Source organism: Mesoplodon mirus, assembly GCF_964341445.2.
Source record: "Mesoplodon mirus genome assembly, chromosome: 9".
NCBI classification, from domain to species: domain Eukaryota; kingdom Metazoa; phylum Chordata; class Mammalia; order Artiodactyla; family Ziphiidae; genus Mesoplodon; species Mesoplodon mirus.
The window spans coordinates 115,428,804-115,454,220 of NC_138985.1; the positions used below are offsets into that span (position 1 = coordinate 115,428,804).

Here is a 25,417-nt window from a genome sequence, read left to right on the forward strand (position 1 = left end):
GCTTGCTGTCCTGCGCCGTTTCACCCTGTTTTTTAGCTACCCGCCCTTCATTATTGCTTTAAATTGTCTTTGCTGGGTTTCCCCATGTTTACCTTTTTTTCTCACATTTTTCTTGATTCTCAGTTCTTCCTTCTGGTTTCTTCTTTTCCCTGAAGCACACTCCTTATGCACGTTTAGTGGGGGTCTGCTGGTTGTGGACCCATCGGGTTTTGTTTCTCTTTCAATTCTGAGCAGCAGCTCAGCGGGTGGTTTCTGGGTACCAACGAGTCCCCCACCTGGGAGGCGGCTGCGTCTGTGCAGTCTGTGGGTGGGTAATCTCTCTTTAAGATTCTCCGCAATTTGGTATGTTCTAGTTTCATCACAGTTGTCTGGCTGTGGATTTTCTTTTATTCACGGTGCTTGGGGTGGTCGGGGTCTCCGTTTCTCCTGCTGAGACTGTGATCAGATTGATGCTGGGCCTCCACCTGATGCCCAGAAACTGCTCTATTTCCCCCGCCCCCCCGCCGTCCCTTTGCTGCATCCAGGCAGTTTCTTTGGATCTACCTTCCCTGTTCCAGAATTCTCTTTTCACCTGTATCTGATTTGCTGTTTGATGCACCTACTTGATTTTCATTTTTTGAAATTATAGTTGATTTACAATGTTGTGTTAGTTTCAGGTGTACAGCAAAGTGATTCAGTTATATATGTGTGTGTGTGTGTGTGTGTATACACACACACACACACATATACTTTTTCAGGTTCTTCTCTATTATAGGTTATTATAAGATACTGAATATAGTTCCCTGTGCTACACAGTAGGACCTTGTTTATCTATTTTATATGTAGCACTGTGCATATCTTAGCCCCAAACTCCTAATTTATCCCTCCCCCACTTTGCCCTTTGGTAACCGTAAGTTTGTTTCCTATGTCTGCGAGTCTGTTTCTGTTTTGTAAATAAGTTCATCTATATCATATTTTAGATTCCACATATAAGTGATACCATACGATATTTGTCTTTCTCTGTCTGACTTACTTCACTTAGTATGATAATCTCTAGGTCCATCCATGTTGCTGCAAATGGCATTATTTCATTCTTTTTTATGGCCGAGTAGTATTTCATTGTAGATACGTACCACATCTTCTTGATCCATTCATCTGTCTGTGGACATTTAGGTTGCTTCCATGTCCTGGCTATTGTAAACAGTGCTGTTATGAACATTGCGGTGCATGTATCTTTTCAAATTATAGTTTTCTTTGGATATATGCCCAGGAGTGGGATTGCTGGATTGCATGGTAATTCTATGTTTAGTTTTTTAAGGAACCTCCATACTGTTCTCCATAGTGGCTGTATCAATTTACATTCCCACCAACAGCATAGGAGGGCTCCCTTTTCTCCACATCTTCTCTAGCATTTATTGTTTGTAGATTTTTTAAAATGATGACCATTCTGACCATTGTAGTTTTGATTTGCATTTCTTTGATAATTAGCAATGTTGAGCATATTTTCATACGCCTATTGGCCATCTGTATGTCTTCTTTGGAGGAATGTCTATTTAGGTCTTCTGCCCTTTTTAAAATAATTAATTAATTAATTAATTAATTAATTTTTGGCTGCATTGGGTCTTCATTGCTGTGCATGGGCTTCCTCTAGTTGTGGCGAGCAGGGGCTACTCTTTGTTGTGATGCACAGGCTTCTCATTGTGGTGGCTTCTCTTGTTGTGGAGCATGGGCTTTAGGCACGTGGGCTTCAGTAGTTGTGGCATGGGGGCTCAGTAGTTGTGGCTCATGAACTCTAGAGCATAGGCTCAGTAGTTGTGGCACATGGGCTTAGTTACTCTATGGCATGTGGGATCTTCCCGGACCAGGACCTGAACCCATTTCTCCTGCATTGGCAGGTGGATTCTTTTTTTTTTTTTTTTTTTTGTGGTATGCGGGCCTCTCACTGTTGTGGCCTCTCCCGTTGTGGAGCACAGGCTCCGGACGCGCAGGCTCAGCAGCCATGGCTCACGGGCCCAGCCGCTCCGCGGCATATGGGATCCTCCCAGACCGGGGCACGAACCCGCATTCCCTGCATCGGCAGGCGGACTCTCAACCACTGCGCCACCAGGGAGGCCCTGGCAGGTGGATTCTTAACCACTGTGCCACCAGGGAAGTCCCTGCCCATTTTTTGATTGGGTTGTTTGGGGTTTTTTTGTTGTTATTGAGTTGTATGAGCTGTTTGTATATTTTGGAAAGTAAGCCTTTGCTGGATGCTTTGTTTGCAAATATTTGCTCCCATTCCGTAGGTTGTCTCTACATTTTGTTTATGGTTTCCTTTGCTGTGCAAAAGTTTATAAGCTTGATTAAGTCCCATTTGTTTACTTTTGCTTTTATTTTTATTGCCTTGGGAGACTGACCTAAGAAAACACTGCTTTGATTTATATGAGAGAATGTTTTGCCTATGTTCTCTTCTAGGAGGTTTATGGTGTCCTGTCTTATATTTAAGTCTTTAAGCCATTTTGAGTTTATTTTTATGTATGGTGTGAGGGAGTGTTCTAACTTCATTGATTTACATGCAGCTGTCCAGCTTTTCCAACACTACTTGCTGAAGAGACTGTCTTTTCTCCTTTGTATATTCTTGTCTCCTTTACCGAAGATTAATTGACCGTAGGTGTGTGGGTTTATTTTTGTGCTCTCTATTCTGTTTCATTGATCCATGTGTCTGTTTTTGTGCCAATGCAATGCTGTTTTGATTACTGTAGCTTTGTAGTATCATCTGAAGTCTGGGAGGGTTATGCCTCCCCTTTGTTCTTTTTCCTCATGATTGCTTTGGCAATTCTGGGTCTTTTATGCTTCCATATAATTTTTAGGGTTACTTGTTCTAGTTCTGTGAAAAATGTCATGGGTAATTTGATAGGGATGGCATTAAATCTGTAGATTGCTTGGGTAGTATGCCACTTTAACAATAATAATTCTTCCAATCCAAGAGTATGGGATAGCTTTCCATTTTAAAAATCATCTGTAATTTCCTTTACCAATGTTTTATAGTTTTCAGCATTTAAGTCCTTTAACTCCTTGGTCAGGCTTATTTCTCAGTATTTTTTTCTTTTTGATGCAATTTTTAAAGGGATCTTTTTTTTTTTTTACTTTCCCTTTCTGATGTTTCATTGTTACGGTAAAGAAATGCAACAGATTTCTGTATGTTTTAATTTTCTTTTTTTTTTTTAAGGTCTATTTTTTCCCCCCAGATCAGGTCCTTTTTAGAGTATCTCATTTTTGGCTATTTTCAATTTCCTCTTTTTAAAAAAAAACATTAAAAAAATAAATTTATTTATTTTATTTATTTTTATTTTTGGCTGTGCTGGGTCTTCGTCACTGTGCACAGGTTTTCTCTAGTTGCGGCAAGTGGGGGCTACTGTTTGTTGCGGTGCCTGGGCTTCTCATTGCAGTGGCTTCTTTTGTTGTGGAGCACAGGCTCTAGGTGTGTGGGCTTCAGGAGGTGTGGCTTGCAAGCTCAGTAGTTATGGCTCATGGGCTCTAGAGCACAGGCTCAGTAGTTGTGGCACACAGGCTTAGTTGCTCCACAGCATGTGGGATCTTCCTGGACCAGGGTTTGAACCTGTGTCCCCTGCATTGGCAGGCAGATTCTTAACCACTGCACCACCAGGGAAGCCCTAACAAAACATTTTAAATGCACTTATTTGTGTTCTTTGCCTGATGAGTCCATTGTCTCCAGTTTCGAGGATGTAATTTCACTGTTCGTCATCTGCTGACTGGTTCTTTGTGTAGTTTGTATATTTAGGTGTGAGCTCACCTTTGGGGTTGATCTATGGGAATTTGGGAGGCCTGGGCAAGGATTTTCTTCCAGAAGAACCTGTGTTTGCATCTGCCAGGCTCCCCAGTGCTACCAGTTCAGGAATGCTCTACCTGGATGTCTCAGCTCAGAGTTTCCATAGTGGGCAGCATAACAAGAAAACCCAACTTGGAGGAAGGCACACCTGTCATGACAGATTCTCGGGAAAGCCTGGTAGATGGGAAGGAAGACATCTCAACAGGGGAGCTGGCAAAGGAAACAAGTTAACCACGACCTAGGAAAAGCCTGAGCCCATTAACAATGAACCAGGTGCAACTAAAATAATAAGATAGCATTTTTGTTTGTTTTATAAACTTGGTGATAACTGAAAAAATATGAAACTGCTGGTGAAGGTATTAGCTAAATGGGCATCACATCTGTTCCTAGTGGAAACATGCATTGGCACATTTTTTGGAAAGCCGTTTGACAGTATAATTAAAAACATTAAAAATATCCTTGTCTTACTTCACATCCTTTAACCAGGAATTTGAGATTTGTGCACAGGTTTGTTTATTGATTAAAATAACAAGATATTAGAAAAAACCTAATTTGTGAACAATTGAGTAAATTCAGCATGTTCATAAAATAGAATATCACACTGCCCTTAAAAATCTTGTTTTCGAAGGATACTGACTGATTTAAGAAAATGTTCATGATATATTTTATAAAACAAAACAAGCAGAGTGTACATTAAGTACAATGGTAATTTTGAAGTAACTACATAAAAATGGGGAAGAGATGGGGGTGGTGTACTGCTCATGTGTTCCTCTTGGAAGGTCCCCCCTTTCCTGTTCACACTAGTGCATGTACGATCAGAGGGGCAGAAACGGGAACTGGTTACGCACGTACCACATGAGAACAGTGGCGGTTCACGGGTTTGTAACAGGGCCTTCCGTCTTCAGTTCCTGGTAAAATTACTATCAAGTCCCTAAGGGAGAAAATACCTATTTTCTTTATCACCTGTAACATCCATAATCTGCACCACAAACTTCACAAAACAGAACTAACTACGGATGCACACATACCAGGATTCCTGTCACCGCGAGGTTTTACCAGGGAAGATGCTCTCAACCAGTCACACGTTACAACCGCAAGTTTGAGACTGGATTTACTTGTAAAAAAGTAGTTGAATATGTGTTGCCATCATCACATGATCAGGCAGCGAGGAAAACAGGTCAGGAATGCTCCCCTTTCTCAACGCTTCTGAGGGGCCTGCGGTGGGCAAGCACAGGACCCGCCACTCTGAGCCTTCCGTTGGGGATCCTGCCTGGGAGGAGATGGCGGCCCTTCCCCACTGGCTGTTACCCAGGGCGGCTTCCTAGTCCCCAGCAAGTGTGTGGGGCCGGGTGACGTGCAAGTCCTCTTCCAGCTCTAACTTTCCGTAATCATACATCGCCCTGGAGCTACACGGCAGAGCCCTTCTCAAGGAACACCCGCGGGCCAGCCATTGTTTCCAAACACTGAGTCATAACTAGGCGACTGAAGCCTCCGTTTGCCTGGGCCAGGCCTGGTTTATGTCTGCTGTCCTGGAGTGACTATTAATAGCTCCCCTTTTTCTCTTGAGAGGCCAGGTTTGGCTGACCTTTTATACCATAACCCTATTTATAACTCAGTAGTGGGTCATGCAATCAATTTCCTAGGTAACAACCAACATTTAAAGAAGGTAGCACAGAAAATGTGGCTTTGTGAAATGTTTGTGTTGGGTCACAGTGTGAAATGCATTTCTAACTGTGGATTTCAATTAAGAAAAGTTGAAAGCCCCTTGGCTAGACCAGAGGCTCCTGATTCAGGAAACTTTCTGATTAGAACCTTGCCTGGCCCGTCGCCTCACTCTTGGGCTGATGTGAAACACCCTGACGTGTTCTCTTCTGAACCTGCTGATGCCACATGCATCACTGTCTGGGAAACAGTGGCTTCTCCCAGACCTTTTAGTAACGATTAACCTTCGCATGAAGGGCCGAGGGAATGCAAGTGAAACCACCATTGCTACCCGGCATCTGTCTAAGGGCGGGTCCTTGAACAGAAGGCACAGCCCCTGTCTCTGGGGTATGTAGGTCTTGTTGGGTAAATAAGACCAACACAGACCCCGAAAAATGCTGACCCGTGTCTCTTACTCTGAACTCAGAGTGAGTGGTTGAGGCATGAGCAGGGCCGGAGGGCAGGTGGTGGAAAGGGCAGCACGGATGTGCGGGTGGCCCGGAGGAGATGTGCCAAGTGCTGGGGACCCGGGTGACATCGCTGGCCGGTGCGACAGGGTCGTCTGGGCTCCCCGTGGAGACATTAGTCACGGATGATGCTCACTCTGCTTCTCCCCGGCTCCCTGACTTCCCAGGGCAGCACCTCAGCTCTGATTCCTCGGCCAGGTCTTTGGGCTCCTTGGAGAAGGCGCTGCAGGGGCCCACACACGCCATGTCCTGTGTGGCAGCAGGCAGAGGGCCGAGCGGGCAGCGTCTGCTTCACTCAGCACAGCGCGCTGAGTGGAGTGGCCAGTCCGGGGCCTTTTCTCGTGGCAGCTTTGGAGCAGGGCTGCGGAAGGATCTCGGAGCCCGTGGACCAGCAGCCTTCGCCAGGGCCAAGGGACAGCCTCTGTCTTGGGTGCAAGGAGGTGCCTGTTCTCACCTTAAAAATGGAAGACTGAGGCTTCTTTGTTTTAAAGCAAATGTTTTAGAGACCATCAGAAATGACAGCCTGTTTTCATGGGAATGTGGTCCAAAGCGCACGCAGGTCATCAAAGCTACTCCCCAGACTCAGGCACCATCTCAGATTCAGGATGAGTGAGGCTCACTGTCACACTTGCAACAATGTTATGAGTTGAATTTTTCTGCCTGAAAGTGGTTGGCAAATATCTTTTAAGACTCACCTATTCTGCTTAGGAGACTGTAATGATAACCTAACAGTGCCGGGTGCTTTGCAATTTACAAAATATAACACAAAAGTTAATTCATTCACTTCTCCCAACGGCCTGTGAAGCAGCAGACGGAGTACTTTTGCCACGTTCCCCTTATACAGATGGGGGACCTGAGTCTGGGGGTGACAGGTCAGTTTAAGAACACGAGGCCACCAAGGTGCAGGGCTGAGAGTCCACCCGCACCCCAGTGTCCCCTCCCTCAGAGGGCGCCCCCCCTGGGAGACGTTACTTGTCTGTTTCAGCTTCCTTCCTTTAAGAGGAATTGGTCAGTTTTGCATGTAAGGAGCGTGGACATCACCACTGCATCCTAACAATGAGTAGAACTCTGAAAGGACTGGAACATCAACCATCTCCTTGGGTCCACGAGAGAAGGGAGGACACAGGACAAACTGCTGCCCCAGGACAGTGGGGGGACAGGCGGCAGCAGGAGCTGGGGGCTCCCAGAGCAGAGTCACGAGACTGACTGTTAAGCTGCAGGAATGAAGACACTGGTGTGGCTGAAAGGACAGACAAGCACGTCAACGAACAGAATAGAGCAAAGAAACAGACTCATGTAAATAGTCACTGGTCTTCGACAAAGAAGCAAAGGTAATACAATGGGGCACAGACAGTCTTTTCAACACATGTTGCTGGAACAACTGGACATCCACATGCAAAAAATGAACCTAGACACAGACCTTACACTTTTACAAAAATTAACTCAGAATGGGTCATAGACCTAAATGTAAAGTGCAAAACTATGAAACTCCTAGAAGATAACACAGGAGAAAACCTAGCTGACCTTGAGTTGATGATGCTTTTTTTTTTTTTTTTTTTTTTCTTTTTGCGGTATGCGGGCCTCTCACTGTTGTGGCCTCTCCCGTTGCGGAGCACAGGCTCCGGATGCGCAGGCCCAGCGGCCATGGCTCACGGGCCCAGCCGCTCCGCGGCATATGGGATCCTCCCAGACCGGGGCACGAACCCGTATCCCCTGCATCGGCAGGCGGACTCTCAACCACTGCGCCACCAGGGAGGCCCTGATGATGCTTTTTACGGCACCGAAGGCACCACCATTCGTGAAAGGAATCGTTGATAAGGTGGATCCCAACAGCATCGAACACTTCTGCCTTGAGAAAGAACTCCAGAGGGTGGGAAGACGAGCCACAGGCCGGGAGGAGGTACCGGCAAAAGGAACGTCCGATAAGGACTGTTAGTCAAAACGTACAAAGAGGGCTTCCCTGGTGGCGCGGTGGTGGAGAGGCCGCCTGCCGATGCGGGGGGCGCGGGTCCGTGCCCCGGTCCGGGAAGATCCCACATGCCGCGGAGCGGCTGGGCCTGTGAGCCATGGCCGCTGAGCCTGCGCTCCGCAACGGGAGAGGCCACAACAGTGAGAGGCCCGCGTACCGCAAAAAAAACCCAAAAAACAAAAACATACAAAGAACTCTTAATACTCAACAATAAGAAAACAAACAACCCAATTTAAAATGGGCCAAAAACCTTAACAGGCACCTCGCCACAGAACAGACCGGATGGCAAACAGGCAAATGAAACGATGCTCCACACCCAAGCACAGACCGTGGTATCATCAAGCGGGACTAACGCAACCAAGAGTAAAATCCACAGCGGACGGGAGCGCGGGGACTCTGGGGCTTGTGGTTTAAATTCTTTTCACTGATGAGATTGTGGATTAGTGTCCTTCAACCATAAAAGGCTGATGAAAAACAGCGCATTACCTCATGGGCTTGTCGGGGGATTAAATGAGATAATCCATGTAAAGAGCTTGTAAACACTCTTAGTAAATGCCCCTAAGTGACTCACTGTGACTGGGTTTGATTTTACAATGAAAACCACTTTTATGACGGAAGAGATCTTCAAGGTTATTAAGTCCAACGACCCGAGTCCTCCTGAGTCAAGCCTCCTTTGTGCACAGTCTGCTTCGCAGCGGACCTGGAGCCCCCCATCCCTACGCTCAGCGTGGTTTCCGCTGCCCGCGCGGCCCTGACAAGCGCTGCGGCGGAGGGTGAGGGGACGGGTAGACGCAAGGACAGGCGGACGGGCAGAGGTCCTGCTGACGGCGGCGCCCCCTTCAGCCTGTGGGCGGTCAGAGGCACTGCAGGAACCCAAAGGGGAGACGCAAGCACGCTGGCTTCGCGCTGGGGCCTCCTCCAGTCTCGCTGCAGCCCTCAGGGCCGTCTGAGGAAGCGGACCGACCCCAGGGGGGCGCTGGGCTCTCAAGTCAGAGGGCGCTGGACGGCACTGCCCTGGGCGGAAGCAACCAGGCGCCCGTCACAGCCAGTCTGGGTGACACGCAGGTGACATCGCTCTCCTTGTCCCCGAGATCACCTCTCTCCTGAGCGCAAGCGGAGACGTCGGGAAGGTGTCTGATACTTCGTGGAGGGGCAGGAGAGGGGGGCGTCCGGATGGTCACCACGACTGATGCCCACTCGCCACAGCGCTGATTTCCCATGAGAGCTGCATTGCTGTGTAGCTGGGAGCGGGGCACCTGGCAGCTCTGGCCGTGGGCCCGGCGGTGACATCTCAGAGGAGGTGGCGCTGGGGGTGCGGGTCTGAGCTGTCGCACGGTCGCCAGGACCGCGTGACCAGCTGGCAAAGAGCCCCTGTTTTCAGTCGCTACGGGGAGCAGTCCTTTGTTGGTGTGAACGTGTTAGAGGAAAATGGATTTTCTTTTAAAAACACAAATACGACGTTTCTGAGGCAAAGAAACATCCACAGATTTTCTGGAGCAGTTTCTCCCACTGAGACCTATTTACAGCCCAGAGTTCATGATAAAGAAAAGGCAACCGACAGAGGGATTGGGAGCCTTTGTTTTGCTACCAAGCGTCCTCAACTTTGGCAGACAACCTGCATCTGATTCTAGAAACATCAGACAAAACCCTCAGAGAGCCTGTGAGGTCTGTGAGGTTGAGGTCGATGTTCTTCAAACATGACGCATGAAAGACGGAGCAAGCCTGAGGGGTGGCAAGAGGCTGGGTCACGTGCGCCAGTGCTGCCTGTGCTGGCAGACGTGCCCTGAGAACCGTCCTGGGACCGAGACGGCGGGTTAGCTGACAGCTGTGTAAAACTCAAAAGCTCCCAGGTCTGGTACCAGTGCTGAGGCTACGTCACAGCACAACCCCCTTGAGAAAAGCCGGCCTTGCTGTCCACGAGCTGAGGAGGGGCACGTGTGCAGCTCGGGTGCCGTGTCCGCGTTCACGCCCGCTGCACACCCACGCGCTGATCGCAGAGGCCACAGGGCGCCCCGGCCAGTCGGCTCCCCTGCACCATCCCGGCTACTACATCGCTTCAAAACAGGTTTTAGGAAACGCACGACAGAGGGAAGTTTCCTCGCTGTCCTGTCAGCGTCCCTGGTGGGAAGCAAATGTCACTGAGAAATGATTTGTCAAACAGCATAAATTTAAGTGTTTTGGGGGGGACCTAAAATTTGATTTTATTTGAACACAGGAGTAAAGTATTTGCTGATTTTTGAGAAAGTAGAAAATATAGCCTAACTGTTAAAGGGAACCTGCAGTAACGAGGCCACTGTTTGTCCTTCATCAGCACATTTCCTGGCTTGTGGCCTCTCCAGGGCCATGTCCAGCCACTCAAATTCCCCAAATCACACCCATGTGACAGGTGGTGTCAACCTGACAATTGGTAGGTGAACCTTTCCAAAACTCTGTCTTCTTTTTTCTAGGTTTTTAACAGAGATTGCGAGTACCCAGTAAAGCAAATATTGCTAATTTCCATATTTTCTTCAATTATCTCTTAGGACCACAAACTTTTAGTCCTGAACTTGTACGTCACATGGAGAAACTGACCGGATTGTCCAGTGAATGTCCTGGTTGCCCCCAACCTGCCCCAGAAACGGTGCCTTCCCTCCCATCCCCACCTCGAGGGCTTGGCTGGGACGGCCGGTGTGCCCAGCTTTGCCGACTGCCAACCGCCTGGGCCCCAAATGTCTGTTTCCCCCAGGCAAGGATGTCATGTACAAGCCCAATGAAGGGGGGTCATCAGGGAGATCGGACCCCCCCTCCCGAGACCTGTTCCTGGCTGAGACCGGCCTGGTGCTCCCAGCCCTCTGCTGGGGCCCAGCCCCGAGTCCTGCCTGATGCCCCAGCCCTGTGGACACGGCTGGTCCCCATGGTTGTCTTACAGAAATGGCCTGGTGTCCGCAGTGGGGTGGGCTCGTGGCTCGGCCCCTCACCTCTGCAAGGCTGGGGCTGCCTGCCTCGCAGGCACCCTGCGTCTCCTTCCCTGAAGACGGGTTGTTTCTCTGTATTTCCCTGGACACCTGTATTGCTTCCTACGCGCTCCTGAGCTTTTTCTCCATTATTCGACCCTAATTTCTGTGCCCTCATCTCCTTTCTTGTAGGAGAACCTCCCAGAGACAGGCACCTACCCCGCTTCTGTAGATTCCCTGGCTAACCTCCTCTCCCTCACCCTGTTTCTCCTTTGGCCTTGGAAAGACTCACTCCTTTATCGGGCAAGTGTTAAGTGTCACGCTTACAGGTTCAGGTGAAACTGGCTAATAATCGTGTCTGTCTCGTGAATCTTCTGATCACGCTTCCGCCGGCAGTCAGACCTCTGCCTGGACCGTCAGCAGGAGGCGTGGTGTGTAGCGCTGGTTACGGCTGCTGCCCGGTCCCGCTGGCACCGCTTCCCCCGTCCTGAACCCCCAGGCCCTGCCCTGCCTGCCTTGCGGCCGCTGACCCAATCCCCGCTGTCTTCAGTCCCTGTGGGGAGCACTCCTTTGTTGGTGCAGACGGATCAGAGGAAAATGGATTTTTGCCATCGTTTGACGAGCGGTCCACGCGGGAGTGTGGCCCTCACGGGCCCCTGAACACCACGGCGAAGCTCCTTCCCGCCCTTTGATGCAAACTGAAGCGAAGCCACCGCCCTCGGTGCTTGTTCGGAAGCGGAACGCCATCGGCCACTGCGACGGAAGTGAGTGTGAGGCCCCCCTGCACCTCCAGGTGCTCCACTCGTGGTCCACTCCTGGCCTCCACCTCCCACAGGCTGCTCAGCATGTCCCTGCCCAACCGTCCTCTGACATGGGGACATCAGGAGTCCTGCAGGGCCTGGGAGTGAGAGGTCGAGGGCGCCTGACATGGAAGGACTGAGCACGCCAGGGACGGGGACCCTTGGGGAGGTGACATTTGTGGTCAGTGGGAAAGCGTTACTGCAATGGTCTGAAAGCTGAGAAGAGACTGCAAAAATATTTTTAGGAATATGGCATAACATGGAAGAAATGTGTTCACTCGAAGCATGGGAAGGTTGAAATGCCAAATAGTTCTCTTGGCTAAATTTAGCGGAAGTGCTCTTTATTTAAGAACTATAGTAGCAAATCCATAATGCAGGAGACGTATGGACTGCTTTGCTTGGTGTGTCCACACAGCACAGGGTGCCTGCGTGTCACTGACGCTGCTGTCCTTCGGCAGGGCGGCAGGGCAGCAGGCTGGGCGCAGAATCCTATGTGGTGACTGAGTCACGGGTGGTGGCCATGGAGTGGGGACAGCCCTGGGGTCCTTCTAGATTCATCTGGGAGACTCCCAATAACAGGGGAAAGGAGACCACCCTGGGCCCACAAGACTTGTCATGGGTGCTCATTTCTAGCACTTTTCATGTTTTGCCAACTCTCAGCATCCCTGGGAGATCAGAGGGGCGTGAACACTGGGCAGCGGGTGGGACACTAGGCAGGGAGGCTGGCCAGGGAGCGCTCTGACCAGAAGCCTCCAGACAGCCGTCGGTAGAGGATGGAGGTCAGGACACCAGGGTCTACCCGACGGGCTGCAGCAGGAGCCACCGGGTCAGGAGAGCCCCCAGGTCTGGGGCATGATGGGTCAGGGGGCCTGGGTGGGGCAGGTGACCAGGCAGACAACACCAGGTGGAACGACCGCCCGCTTGAGGCTGAGACCTTGATGCCAGGACAGGCTCTTCGGCTCGGGAGACCTGTAGGCTCCCATGATAAGGGTGGGGGCAGTGAGAGGGGCTCGTGGTCTCCGGCTGGCCTGCTTCCCCCGCAGGCTTCAGCAGGCTGGGACAAGGGAAAAGGGGGAGAGGAGCTGCCGGTGTGGCCCCTGTGGGTCTGGGTTTGGCAGGGGGGTCCTGAAAGCCTCTTAATGGGATTAAACCCTTTATCCAAGGATTGAAAGAAGAAAGGCCTAAGACGAAGATGCGCACACCTGAGGCAGGTTTTGCTGGGAGAGCGACACAGACTGGGGAGACCTTGCTTTATGGAAAGCGGGATGTGGTGACGGGGCGCCCCTAGCTGAGCCTGGCTGGCGTCAGGGTTTCACTGCACCAGGACACGCAGGCCCGGGCCACCGCCACCACCACCCCCATGACTCTGCAGGCTCCCCTGGTCCAAACGAGGAGCAGCTTCGCAATCACGGCTCCCGCATTGTCCAAGGGGTCCTCTGGGGTCTTCAAACTCTTTTTTCCTTCACAGGACTCCCATTCCCGACTGCTTTGTCTCTCAATTCCCTCACTGTATGTGGCTTTTGTGGAAGCTAATTTTTTCCCTTGAACTTAGTTAATTTTGAGACCAACAAGGGTTGCACACCTGGCACCCGGGGCGGAGTTTGGCTGCACGAGCACAGGAAATGCAATGAAAATCGTACAACTGGGAAGAAAGAGAGTGGCTGATGAGATGAAGAGTGACGTGGAAGCAGGAGTCCCCGTGGATCGAGGGCCCGCTCCCTCCCTCCCCCCGGGGAAGACCCATCCGGGCCTTGCTCTGGGCAGCTCAGTGTGCTGCGGTTTTCGTCTTCCAAGCGACTCCTTAAACAACCGAGAATTCGAAGCGTGAGAGCAGTGAAAGCTGCAATCAGGAAGAAAATTATTCATTTTGGTCTTGTGCCGTTATTTTCTTCACCTTTGCACATTAAAATATTTTGAGTTTCTAATCCATTAGCAGGGAATATGCATTCATGATAACTGCAGAATCTCTGAAATGTTTAATTGAGAACAAAAATAGCTCTTCGCACCGGACAGAGAAGCATTAGGAGATCACAGGTGGTCTGTCCTCATGGGCTCTGAGCTGACATGGTTCCCACGACGATGTCCTTTACAACCACCCTGGGCTCTCTGTAACCCGAGGGTTGGAACGTCACGGTTCTGGGAAATGTTTACTTGTGGAACAAGCACAGGCTCTGAATGAATGCTGCTGGCGAGGCCTCAGGACGCTGTGTTCTTCGCCCTGACGTGTGTCCTGAGGCCTCGGAGGTACGAACGCTGGGCTGGCTGCTGAGGTAGAAGGGAGACGTGGGTGATGGAAGGTGGCTGCCGGGGCCCCACCCCAACCACCCCTACAGAAGTCTGGACACGCTCCAGCTGCTGCCCCCGTCCCGCAGGGCCACCTGGGAGGCAGGTGGGATGTGACAGGGTCCCGGCCACCGTGGGGCTGTCATCACCCCTGGTCAGAGTTCAGGGTCTTCAGAACAGGGCCTGGGACGCTTTTCTCTACGGAAACAGCCCTGAAACTGGGGTTAAATTCTACACGAGTTAAGGTCTTATTCTTAGACACCAATAGGACGGTTTCCTGGTTTGGTCACATTTAAGTAGCTGAACGGCAGTTTGCTATGAGTCTGGAACCTAGATCCCCTCACTGTCCAATGAAAACGTGCTCGGACCCTGATTCCACGAGTGGCCTCTGACCCGGCTGCGCACCCGGCCACCGGCAAGCGCGTGGGCAGTGGCATTTACGCCCGTCCTCCAGGGAGCGGGGGGGAGGGGGAACGGCTGACGGCGGAGGAGGCTAAACGCTGCCTGAGCCTCGGGCTCAGCGGTGGGGGGGCTTCACCATTTGTGCTGCTGTCAGGGGGGCCACGCGAGACCCGCCTCTTGGCCACGCCCATGGGGAGAGGCTGGGCCTTCTCTGTGGGATCCCGTAGAACAAAAGGGGTTTGTGCAGAATGCCCCAGGGGCACAAGTCCACGGGGGGGACAATGGCTGGGAAGGGTCAGCACAGCCCTGGCCTGGCTGCCCGCCCAGGTGTGTCCCAGGCCCATTGCTACTGCTTCCACCTGTGTAGGGAGAGCGGGGGGGGGGGGGCTGTGAGCGTCCCTGAGGAGGGGGTCAAAGGGGCTGGCTCTAGTCAGAATGGCGGGGCCTTGGCCACATCACATCATTTCTCTAAACCTCAGCTTCTCCATCTGTAAAGTGGGTTGTCACCCAGACTAACTGAGATGAGGGTGGGCAAATGGGGGGGCATCGGTCAACAAGCACAAACCTGCAGTGATAAGATGAATAGGTTCTGTGTCTCACCAAAAGCAAACGGAGGGGCTTCCCTGGTGACGCAATGGTTAAGGATCCGCCTGTCAATGCAGGGGACACGGGATCGAGCCCTGGTCCTGGAAGATCCCACATGCTGCAGAGCAACTAAGCCTGTGCGCCACAACTACTGAAGACCTCGCACATAGAGCCCGTGCTCCGCAACAAGAGAAGCCACCGCCATGAGGAGCCTGCGCACCGCAGTGAAGAGTAGCCCCCGCTCGCCACAACTAGAGAAAGCCTGCGTGCAGCAACAAAGACCCAACGCAGCCAAAAATAAATACACAAAATTTATATATATATATAAAAAAAGTAAAGGGAATCTGTGAGGCGATGGACTGGGGAATCATCTCATATTGTATACACGTGAGAACATCACATCGTGTACGTCTATCAGTAAGAAGCACACGATGTGGGGCTCAGAGCTGCACCACCGTGGTCACCCTCACTGGCCATTGGTGACAGGTCACTTGTCATCCAGTTAGAGGGGTACCGGCTAAAACACAAGGAACTTCCTTTCCTAGGGTTTACTAATTTGGTAGGAAAGAATCGGCTTTAAATTGTAACTCTTAGTGAGGAGGGCAATGAAAGTCCCTCCGTTACCCAGGAAAAGTGATGGGACGGCCACATCCCTAAGGGCCTCACTTGGGGGCAGGACCCAGGGACAGCGGAGGTGAGGTGGCATGGGCGGGGGGCAGGAGGTGGGCCTCGGCGTCACAGACACGGTCTGCCCGCACCTTGTGGGCTCAGGCGTGGGGGGCAGGCTCTCCCTGGGGCCTCACACCCATCGTCAGGGAGCACGTCTGAAACAGCCCGGCTCCCGGCTCCCAAGGCCCTTACCCGTCCACACGGGGTCACAGGGCGAGCGATGGGCTTCAAGGGGAGACACTGACCTGGCTTCCCAGTGGCAAACAAAACAGACCCCACCACGGGGCACGGCCAGGTGTGGGTGCCGGGCTGAGGGTGCTCACCGCTTAAAGGATCACATTTCCGGAGAAGGGCTCTCCTCACACTATGCCTGCCCCACGCCAAGTCCCCACCACGGCCTGAGAGAGGCACCAGCGGCCAGCCGAGCCTGGGCAGCCCACACCAGCGACACGGGCTCTAAGTCTGCAGAGATGCTCCAAGTTTGGTTCCATCCCCACTGCCGGCTCAGGGCTAAGAGAACAGCCGCATGGCTTCTCAACAGCCCACGGGTGGCAAGACCTTAAAGGGAATAAAGAAACCCTCGTGGCAGAAGGGACACTGGCTAAGCTCAGTTCGGCAGGTAGAGCCACTCTCGGTGTCACCTTCCAGATACAGCACAGCAGGTGGAGAACACCAGCCTTTCCAGCTCCAACACTACGGAACCAGCACAAAATTCCAAAGGCCATGCGGCTGAACTGAAACCAGGGACCTGGCGGGATTTGGCCAGAAGTGGAAGAACACCTGAGTTAGGCTTGGAGCAGCAAATGGTCGCGGTTTACCAGGCACCTCGGAAAAACGACCAGAAAGGGAGGCCCACGCAGCCCTTACCTTGCTCTCATCCTCGGGGTCATTGTAGCCGCACGCATCCATGAAATCCGGGAATGTCTCTGACCACCCGTCACTGGTGCAGTTCTTGCTTATGTTTCCTGGAAGGTAAAGGCCAGGTGTCTGATCTGCACGTCAGGACTGGCCTGGGTGGCCAGGGCCCCCGCCTGCACCTACGCCAGCTTGAGAGGCTCCCTCTCCCTTGGGGCCGGCGAGGGGCCCGGGCCTGAACCCGGGGCAGCTGCTGCTCAGGGTGCGTCCCCCTCCTTGGCCTCCTCACCCACGAAGCCTGGGCAGCGGCCCCTGCAGCCCCGGGGCCTTGGCGGCTGGAGGGAGTGGATTCTGCGCCAAAGCACGGGCGCGGTGTCGGGGGCAGTTATGTTGGGACAGAGGTGCCGGTGTGTTCTACTCGCTACGGAGCGGGGCGGAAGCCCACAATGAGAGGCGTCGTAGGCAGACCCTGGCCGTTCTGCCCTGCTCTGCCCTGTGCTTTCCCGCTCCCCTGGGCCAGTCCTCACCTCGCTGCCCCGAGGCACAGTGACCGGAGCAGCCAGGGCAGGCACCACTGGCCACTGTGGTTGCAGGAAAGACCGTGGACGTCAGATTTGCGTGGCAGGAAATAAAGGCAGCTTTGATTTTACACCCCCACTGTTTGCTCCTAAGAACCTAACTTGCACGTCAGACTCAGCAATGCAGGGTCCCCTGCACAGGAAGAGGCGTCTTTAGCAGATGACACACGGGGTGGTGAGGGGAAGGGGGTGGACCTGCTGGGTGGGCTTCGGGAGCTCGGACCCAGGCTGGCGCGGTGACTTTGGCCCTGCCGTCTCTGCTTCCTGCTGGGACCACAGGCCCAGGGCTTTCAGAATAGCAAACGTTTCCTCACACCATCTCTTTTTATTTGCACACTTGGTGGCATCACTGTTCCCATTTTATAGATGGAAAAGTGAGGCTCTGAGGGTCAGCAACAACTGAGTTTTGTGATGAAAAGTCCCTCATTTCTTCTACCCCAGGGCAGCCCAGCTGTTCACCTGCTCTGACTGATGAATCAGGTGGAATCAACGGCACAGCGCATCCACGCTGGGGAGGAGATAAGCATAAGCCACTCTGCTCGCCGCGGGGAGAGAGGCTGGGGGAGTCCAGGCCCCAGTCCACTGGAGAGGAAGTGGGTTGGGTCGGTTTCAGCAAAGCCCTGGAAAACAGCACCTGGGCTCTCCCGGCCCAGCCTCACTCCCGCACCGCCACCCCCTGGGTTCTCTGATTCCAGACCCGAAACCTCCCGCTCCAGCCCCCAGGGGGCCTGTGGGCATCTCGGGCACAGGGACTGCAGTGCTGTGGGCAAGACAGAGCCCTGAAAGGGGCAAGGTTGCTGAGGTCTGGCTCCCCTGCCCCACGTTACAGAAGGGAGACTGAGGCCCACAGAAGAGAATGACCTGCCCGTCAGGGTCGAGAACAAGAAAGAACAACTGGTCGGCAGCGCAGGGCTCACTGGCTCCGCCCGGCTCTTCCGTATTTAATTCATGCAATCCTGACAGCTACGTGAGGAGGCCCTTTGATGATCCCGTTTTACAGATGAGAAACCTGAGGTTTAAAGAAGCTGGGTCACCCGCCCAAAGCTACACAGATTACAAGCGAGGTGCCCGTGTCAGACCTGGGCAGTCAACTCCTACCTACCTGCTCTTGGGACCTGTACCCTAAGCTCTGTGGAAGGGCAAGGAGTGCTGAGCTGGCCATTCCTCACTTCTTATATGGCAAACACGAAAGAAGACATTTAAATAAACCTCATCCGATGAAGTCAAGACTCACTCACAGGGTTGTCATCTTGCCTGGCTTCACACTCCTCAGTGAAACCTTAGGCAAAAGTGGAAGGTGGGCTTCCAGGAAATGCCTGAGACGGTAAAGTCAAGAGAGGGGCTGGGGAGGTGATGGAGGGGTCAGGGAGGTGAGGGACGGGTTGTGGATGTGAGAGATGGACAAAGGGGTGAGAGCGGGGCCAAGGAGCTCAGGGAGAAGGGCGTGGGAGGTGAGGGAGAGGGGTCAGGGGGGAGGGAAGGATCTGGGGGATGAGGGAGAGGGCAGGGAAGTGAGGGGAGGCATGGAGGTGAGAGAGGGACCTGGGAACAAAAGTGGGGCACAGCTTAGGACTCAGAAGTCTGGTCACCTGTTGTGAGGACCCCCGCAATCTCCATGCCTCTCCCCACCACAGCCCCAACTGAGCTGCAGTGTTGGGGCCTCAGCACGGTGGTGTAGGCAGCCCCACCCCAGCTCCCTAAAGCTGATTGCACACTCCTGTCCTCGGTCCTTAAGTGCATGTTTGAGTGTGACTGTCCTGAAAAGGCCACAGTCACACGTCTGGCCCTGAGCACGGCCACCTGGGCTCAGACCCTGTCAGGAGGGTCCTGGCTTGGGCCGAAGCAGGAGTGATGCGCAGGCTCCAGGTTGCGGCCCGTCCACCGGATGTGCTCCCATTGAGGGCTGTTTCAGGCTCCGAGTCAGGGGCGGGCCAGGGCCCTCGCAGCCCTCTGGGGACTGGCCAAGTGGCTTCTGGAGAGGACGGGGAGCAGAACTCAGAACTGGGCTGCCTGGCCGAGGGCACGGGCTCCTGGCCGTGTCGTTGTTGGACGCAGAGCACAGGCGCCTTCTCCCCAGTTGAGAGAACACTAATACTTGAAGGCATCCATGATGCCCTAAGGCTCCAATTTGTCAGAATAAATCTCCGAGTCCTGGAACCTGGCCCTCCTCTACTTGATGGCTTGATACTGTCCCTTGCAAAGACCTGCTCTCAAAACTGTGCCCAGTCCCCCAGCTCTCCCCTCCCACAGAGGTAGAGTCTCCCACCCGCCTGTTCACATCCCCTTTCCTAGCCCGGCTCAGGGGGACCTCACGTGGGCCCCAGGGCTCACCCGCATGGGGACAGCAAAGCAAGGTGCTGGTTGCCATGACAACACGCACCGATGTGTAGAGAGACCCCCCCAATTTCCCACTTATAACTTTTTATAAAAAACAGGTTTATTTCTCGAACATCTGGGTTTCCAGGGCCTGTGTGCAGAGCAAGCCCCGGAAGGAGGGGGCGGCCCATCCCGGTCAGCACCTTCTGAGGCGGGAAGCTCTGCGACTGCAGGTGTTCAGGTGACAGGGGGCCGGGTCAAGGGTGGGGCTGAGAACCCAGAGAGTTGGTCCAGGAAAGGAGATGATTCCTGTGAAGGAGAAAGTGCATTCCCGGCCGGGAAGGGACACCCTGGAGGACGCTCTCTGAGGGTTACGGTGCCCAAGTGCAGCAGGTGTTTCTATTCTCTCCCTGCCTGGTGCCGCGGTCCCTCGTCTGCGCTGGGCATCTGTGTGTCTGGCTCCTGCCCAGGGTCTCCTGTCTGCCCCACCGTGTGTGCTGTAGGGCGGACCACCTGGCAGGAAGGCTTCTGTGCTCCCAGTCTCTAAGGCCAGCTCAGCACAGCCACTCTCTGACTCACTGGGCCAAGGAAACCGACGCCCTGCTTCTTGTGCCTTCATGGAGAAGCCGGCCCCTCGTATGCACCCCACCGCAAAGCTCAGAAACAACACAGACGACAGTACCTGGTTTGCTATAAAAATTGCTGAACAGTTTTGGACAGGGCACCGTGACAGTCTCGCCGACATCTGCGGGGAGCCAGCACGTGATGTTGTCCCAGACGCCGCTGCAGCCTGGAGGGGAGACGGGGGTGAGCAAGGCCCTCTGCCCACCACAAGGGCAGCACCCTCAGGCCACGCGTGGGGTGCCCAGGGTGGTGGGACCGCATCTGCTCAGAAGCCTTTCAAATAGAAAGCCTGTTAATTAGGTAATTATCTTGCAAATTATGTTTCTGTGAAACTCGCACCACGATATTATTGAGAATATACTTGGCATGGGTTCATTGTAATCAGCTCTGGAGGAATAAGCAGATCTGTGGTAGAACGTTTCTGAGGAACCCAGCATGCACTGCGCACTTTTGAATTGTAGTAGAATCGTTACTTTTTCCTCCTGAAGTGCTTCCCCCCCCACCCCCCATGTGATAAAATGGGCAACACTGGGTATTGTGTAAGTCTTAGAGGTAAGGGTCCCCTAGATGCACATACACTTGTACGTTTATGGATTCTGACTTCAAGGACAATTTGCAAATTTAAATACTTGAAAAGATTTAGTTGATCTCAGCAGTCAAGACGACCTATTAGCGGTGAAATCTTAGGTTACCCTCATGGAGTTATCAAAACTTAATTGGCATAATGTTATAGCTTAAAACACTTTTCAGATCTCTTATTTGGTTTAATAACCACCCCACGACGGTAATTCATACCAACACTGTATTAATCATCTCACCGACAAAGAGCACTGAGGTTTGAATGGTCCAGGGGCCTCTCAACATTAAACAGACAGTAAATGAATCCACGTTTGAACCCAGGAAATTTTTATCACAAGTCCAAGGTGCTTCTACTATATTTTGTGACCTCTAAACTTTTATACTTCATTTAAACTTCAGTATTGGAGGAGCAGGGTGCTAGCCTCAATTAAAACAAAGAAAGAAACAACAGTTCTGCTCTCTGACACGCCACCCACACCTGTACAATAACTGTGCACACACATCAATTGAGTTATGCATTTTTGGTTTGACCACGGAAATGTTTTACTTCTAAGAACAGAGGTAATGAAAAGTTGGCTACAAACCAAGTTTTGCAAAAAAAAGGATGAAAATAGGGACTTCCCTGGTGGTCCAGTGGTTAAGACTCCGCGCTTCCACTGCAGGGGGATTGGGTTCAATTCCTGGTTGGGGAACTAAGATCCTGCATGCCGCACGGTGTGCCTAAAAACACACACAAAAAAACCATGAAAATACTTTCTAAAGGCGTTTTTTTTTTTTTTTTTTTGCGGTACGCGGGCCTCTCACTGCTGCGGCCTCTCCCGTTGCGGAGCACAGGCTCCGGACGCGCAGGCTCAGTAGTTGTGGCTCACGGGCCCAGCCGCTCCGCGGCATGTGGGATCTTCCCAGACCGGGGCAGGAACCCGTGTCCCCTGCATCGGCAGGTGGACTGTCAACCACTGCGCCACCAGGGAAGCCCTCTAAAGGCTTTTTAAAATAAAATGAAAATACATTCATCCTAAAAACTGAATTACCTACCGAAGATTGAGTACATAAATTCATACTATATTAACATTCTTACATATTTAAAGAAAATGTTGCTTTTTGAAAAATTACTTAGAACACATCATCAAGGACAAAGACATCACTAGAAACACAGCTCCAGCCCGGTGGGCAGTGCAGCCTGCAGGCCTGGGAGTGTACGGATGAGCAGGGTGGTAAGGAGGGATGTGCCTATGCGATGCGGGCAAGAGACAGACAACTGGGGACATACGAGCTTCTTGCTCCATTTCCCAAGTCTCATGAAAATGGCAGTTGAGGGCTTCCCTGGTGGCGCAGTGGTTGAGAGTCCGCCTGCCAATGCAGGGGACACAGGTTTGTGCCCCGGTCTGGGAAGATCCCACATGCCGCGGAGCGGCTGGGCCCGTGAGCCATGGCCGCTGAGCCTGCGCGTCCGGAGCCTGTTGCTCCACAACGGGAGAGGCCACAACAGTGAGAGGCCCGCGTACCGCAAAAGAAAAAAAAAAAAAAAATGGCAGTTGAGAAATTTGAAATGGCAGTTCCTAGAGATGTCATAAAACGGAAGACAGACAGCACGTATGTGTGTTAAAGATTCAGGTGGAGCAAAGGGGGCGGCAGCCCAGCCCGCAGGAGGTGAGCAATGGGGGTGCCCTTAAAGGGCACAGGTGGCCTACGTTTGGGAGAATCACGTCGAGTTTGAATTCTGAACTCTGAGAACTCCAGACTTCCCTGCCCTGCTGGGTGTTTCTGGAAGCTCTGTTGGAGGAGCACCAGGGAGCCCTGGACCAACCAGGCTGCCTGGCAGGGGACGGAGGGCGCAGGAGTGGCTCCGAGAACAGCACTTGGTGACCACCCTGTGTACTACATCATCGCGAGTGTCTTGCCATTGTTCTGGTACAAAGTTGATGCTAATGATTGATAGAGACATGGAAAAATAACTTAGAATTCCAGGAATAACACAGAGCTACACTGGAAAGGAGACTGGGACTGTTACAGGGTCAAGTGTGATCATAACAGCGTAAACCACAAGCGTGATGGGACTCTGCGGGCGGGGCAGGGGGGCAGCTTGGAGAAAGGGGAGAGAGCGGACAGGCGGGGGCCACTCCCAACAGAGTTCAGCTGGAGCTAAGGCAAACCGGGGAGAAAAGGCTTGTTTGAAAACTGGTGAATAGTCTAGACTGCATGAGAAAAAGTGGCATGGGTGAGGCAAGCAGGGTCTGCGTGAGAATTTATTTTTGTTACACTCTGGTAGCAACCTAGATATTTGAGATGGTGATAATAAAATCAAGGCTCAGTCTGCAAAGAGGAAAATTTTGTTCACATCAATAGACTGAAAAGTTACTTGACGAAATTCAGCAGCCATTCCTAATTTTTAAAAGCTCTAAATAGAATAACGAAATACCGAGACTGCCTTAACATAGCAAAGACCATTTATTAAAAGAAGTAGCTATTATTAGAAACGGTTAAGCGCAGCGTACAGCCCAACCCAGGAACCTACTGGGCACTTGCTGTCACCTTCATGCTTCAACAATATATTAGTGCTTTAGCTAAAACAATAGATAAAGTGAACTAAACAGATTCGCTAAAATAAAGAAGAGAAAATCCTAGAACTGCATTTTGCAATAAGGTTACCACATGTGGCCGTTAAGTTTAAGCCTAAATCGACTGAAGTTAAATGCAATTGAAAATTCAGCTCCTCAGCTGCAGTGGCCACACTTCTAATGCTCAGTAGCCACATGTGGCTGGTGGCTCTCATCTCACAGCTCAGACATACATTTCCATCATCCCAGACAGCGTCACCCTCGAGCTGTAGCTAAAACGAGCAAAAAATAAAACTAAAAAGCCACTCTTACAAATTATCAAGAAACAAAGCAAAGAGAGAAAATAACAAACCCATCATTACTGTACATAAACTATTGCTGGGGGTAAATTAGCCCAAACAGATGCAACTTTCTTCAGGTCATGGTTTTTCAGCTAAAAATGGCCATATAAATTACCTGAAATATTTTATGAATAAATTATAAATGAGAATGAGAATTTTTTGGTAAAAATTTATTTATCACTTATCACACAAATCTTCTCCGTCTTTCAAAACCCAAAACAAGGAGGAGGAGGTCTCTTATCCAAAGTGGGGCTCAGTGGCTTGGGGAACTGAAAAGCACGGTAGGTGCTTAATGCCTTAAATATCTGCCATTAGTTGAAACACAAAGTGTGCTTCTATTACTTCAACACAGAACACACAGCCAAAGCCTTTCCTTTGCGTGTGGGCTTGTTGACTGGGCTCCTCTTTGCTCTTCTTGTGTAAATCACACTCTGACCTGTCCTCTGTGATTTCCAACCTCAGAGCACTGAAAGCGGGCTGACTCAGGCTCCCGCAAAGCTAGGTTTCCAGAATCGATCCTAGCCGCCATTCTCACCTCCAACCCTACGGCTGCTTAGCAACTCACTTTTTTAGTTTTTCCAAAGCACACAAATTGATTTTCCCAGAAACAAGTGTTTTTTTGTACTCCTCAGCTTCCATACTGTTTAATTTAGCACTTGGGTGAGTAACAGACTTGGGAGGCACTGACACGTTGTAAACTTGGCAAAGTGTCCCAGAAGCTGCAGAGAGGAGGTGGCGGAGGAGCCCCGACCAGGGCCTGACCGAGGTGCCTCCGTGAACCAACCGCCAGACTTCGCAGGAAAAGAGTGCATAGGAGCCCAGCGTAAACCGGCGGGGGTGGCTTCCTAAGTTCCCTTGGGAAGACAGCTTAGTCCCCTGAAAGGAACATTCTAGATCAAAAGGTTCAGAAAAACTGGTCTTAGGCACAGTGCAACCTCCAGACATTTCTTAAACTTCACGGCAACTTGAATGGAACATACTCAGGACATGGATGAGCTGTGCTCAGGAAAGGCTGCTATTAGAACACGTGCCTGTCAATATTCTGGAACTCAGAGGAGACAGCTGCAGTTCACCTGGCCCGATGCAGTCTCATGAAGGGGGAGGAACCGACCACCATGGAAAAGAAACTTGTACCCGAAAAACCAACTCTCTTTCCAAAATATCCCTGGGCAAGTCATACTCTCATAGACGATGGTACACGTGTTGCTTTGAGTCCCGGGTTTATTTTCTCATTATTTCAATGATATAAACAGCAATTCGTTTTCAAGAAAATCAGGTGAGTCACTACTTAGGTGTTACACTTCGTCTAGGGCAGAGCTTTTACAAACATTGTGTTTCCTGCTCTGGGTTTGCAGAGCGAGGTTGGGGCCAAAACCCGTCTTGCTGTCACTGTCCTCTCCGGGAAGACCACTGTCCCCACTGGCCCTCTGTGACCTCCTGGGACATGGGGAGATGTGTTCCTACTACTCCAGTCTTCCACGTTCAAGGTGTTTTATGATGAAAGCCCTGGACACAGAGCCAGAGGCATGAACTGAGTCCAGATGCGCAAGCAGACAAAGGATGGCTCTGAGCACTCATCCAGCGAATGCAGGGCTGATGTCTCAGGTGAGGCTGTGACCACGACTGACGTGGTCTGCCGCCCTCTCTGGGTGAGGTTCCTGGGGCATCCCCAGCAGTGGCTGTGCTCCGATCTGTCCACATTTTTACCAAGAGAGAAATCCAGTCCCCTACCAACACCGACACACAGAGAGAGACAGCACAGCAGTGGGACAGTGGAGGAACCCAGGCAGGCTTGACTCTCGACAATGGACACAGTGTGATGGAGGTGCTTCCCACCGCGGCCAGGAGCTCCAGGGAGGGGTCTCCGCTCCTGCAGCCCGGCCTGCGAGGAGAGGGTGGGCGGACCAGCGCCTGGGCATCCAGTGGTGGGAGGCCTCATCCCCTGGGTC

The 25,417-nt window shown here is 51.9% G+C and overlaps 2 protein-coding genes across 3 annotated transcripts in view; both read right to left on the bottom strand.

Moving 5' to 3' along the window:
• NCAPG2 (non-SMC condensin II complex subunit G2) overlaps positions 1–25,417 on the bottom strand; it is a gene marked incomplete at its 3' end in the record, with an annotated part of 275,587 nt that overhangs the window by 234,311 nt on the left and 15,859 nt on the right. The gene's annotated exons all lie outside the window — the stretch shown is intronic.
• The window catches only part of VIPR2 (vasoactive intestinal peptide receptor 2), a 66,581-nt gene that overhangs the window by 25,391 nt on the left and 15,773 nt on the right, over positions 1–25,417 (bottom strand). For both annotated transcript variants that reach the window (XM_082632202.1, XM_082632203.1), the window contains exons 3-4: positions 20,049–20,156; positions 16,485–16,582 (exon numbers count right to left, since the gene is read on the bottom strand). In XM_082632202.1, coding sequence (XP_082488328.1) covers positions 16,485–16,582; positions 20,049–20,156 — 206 coding nt within the window. The remainder of the gene's footprint in view (positions 1–16,484; positions 16,583–20,048; positions 20,157–25,417) is intronic.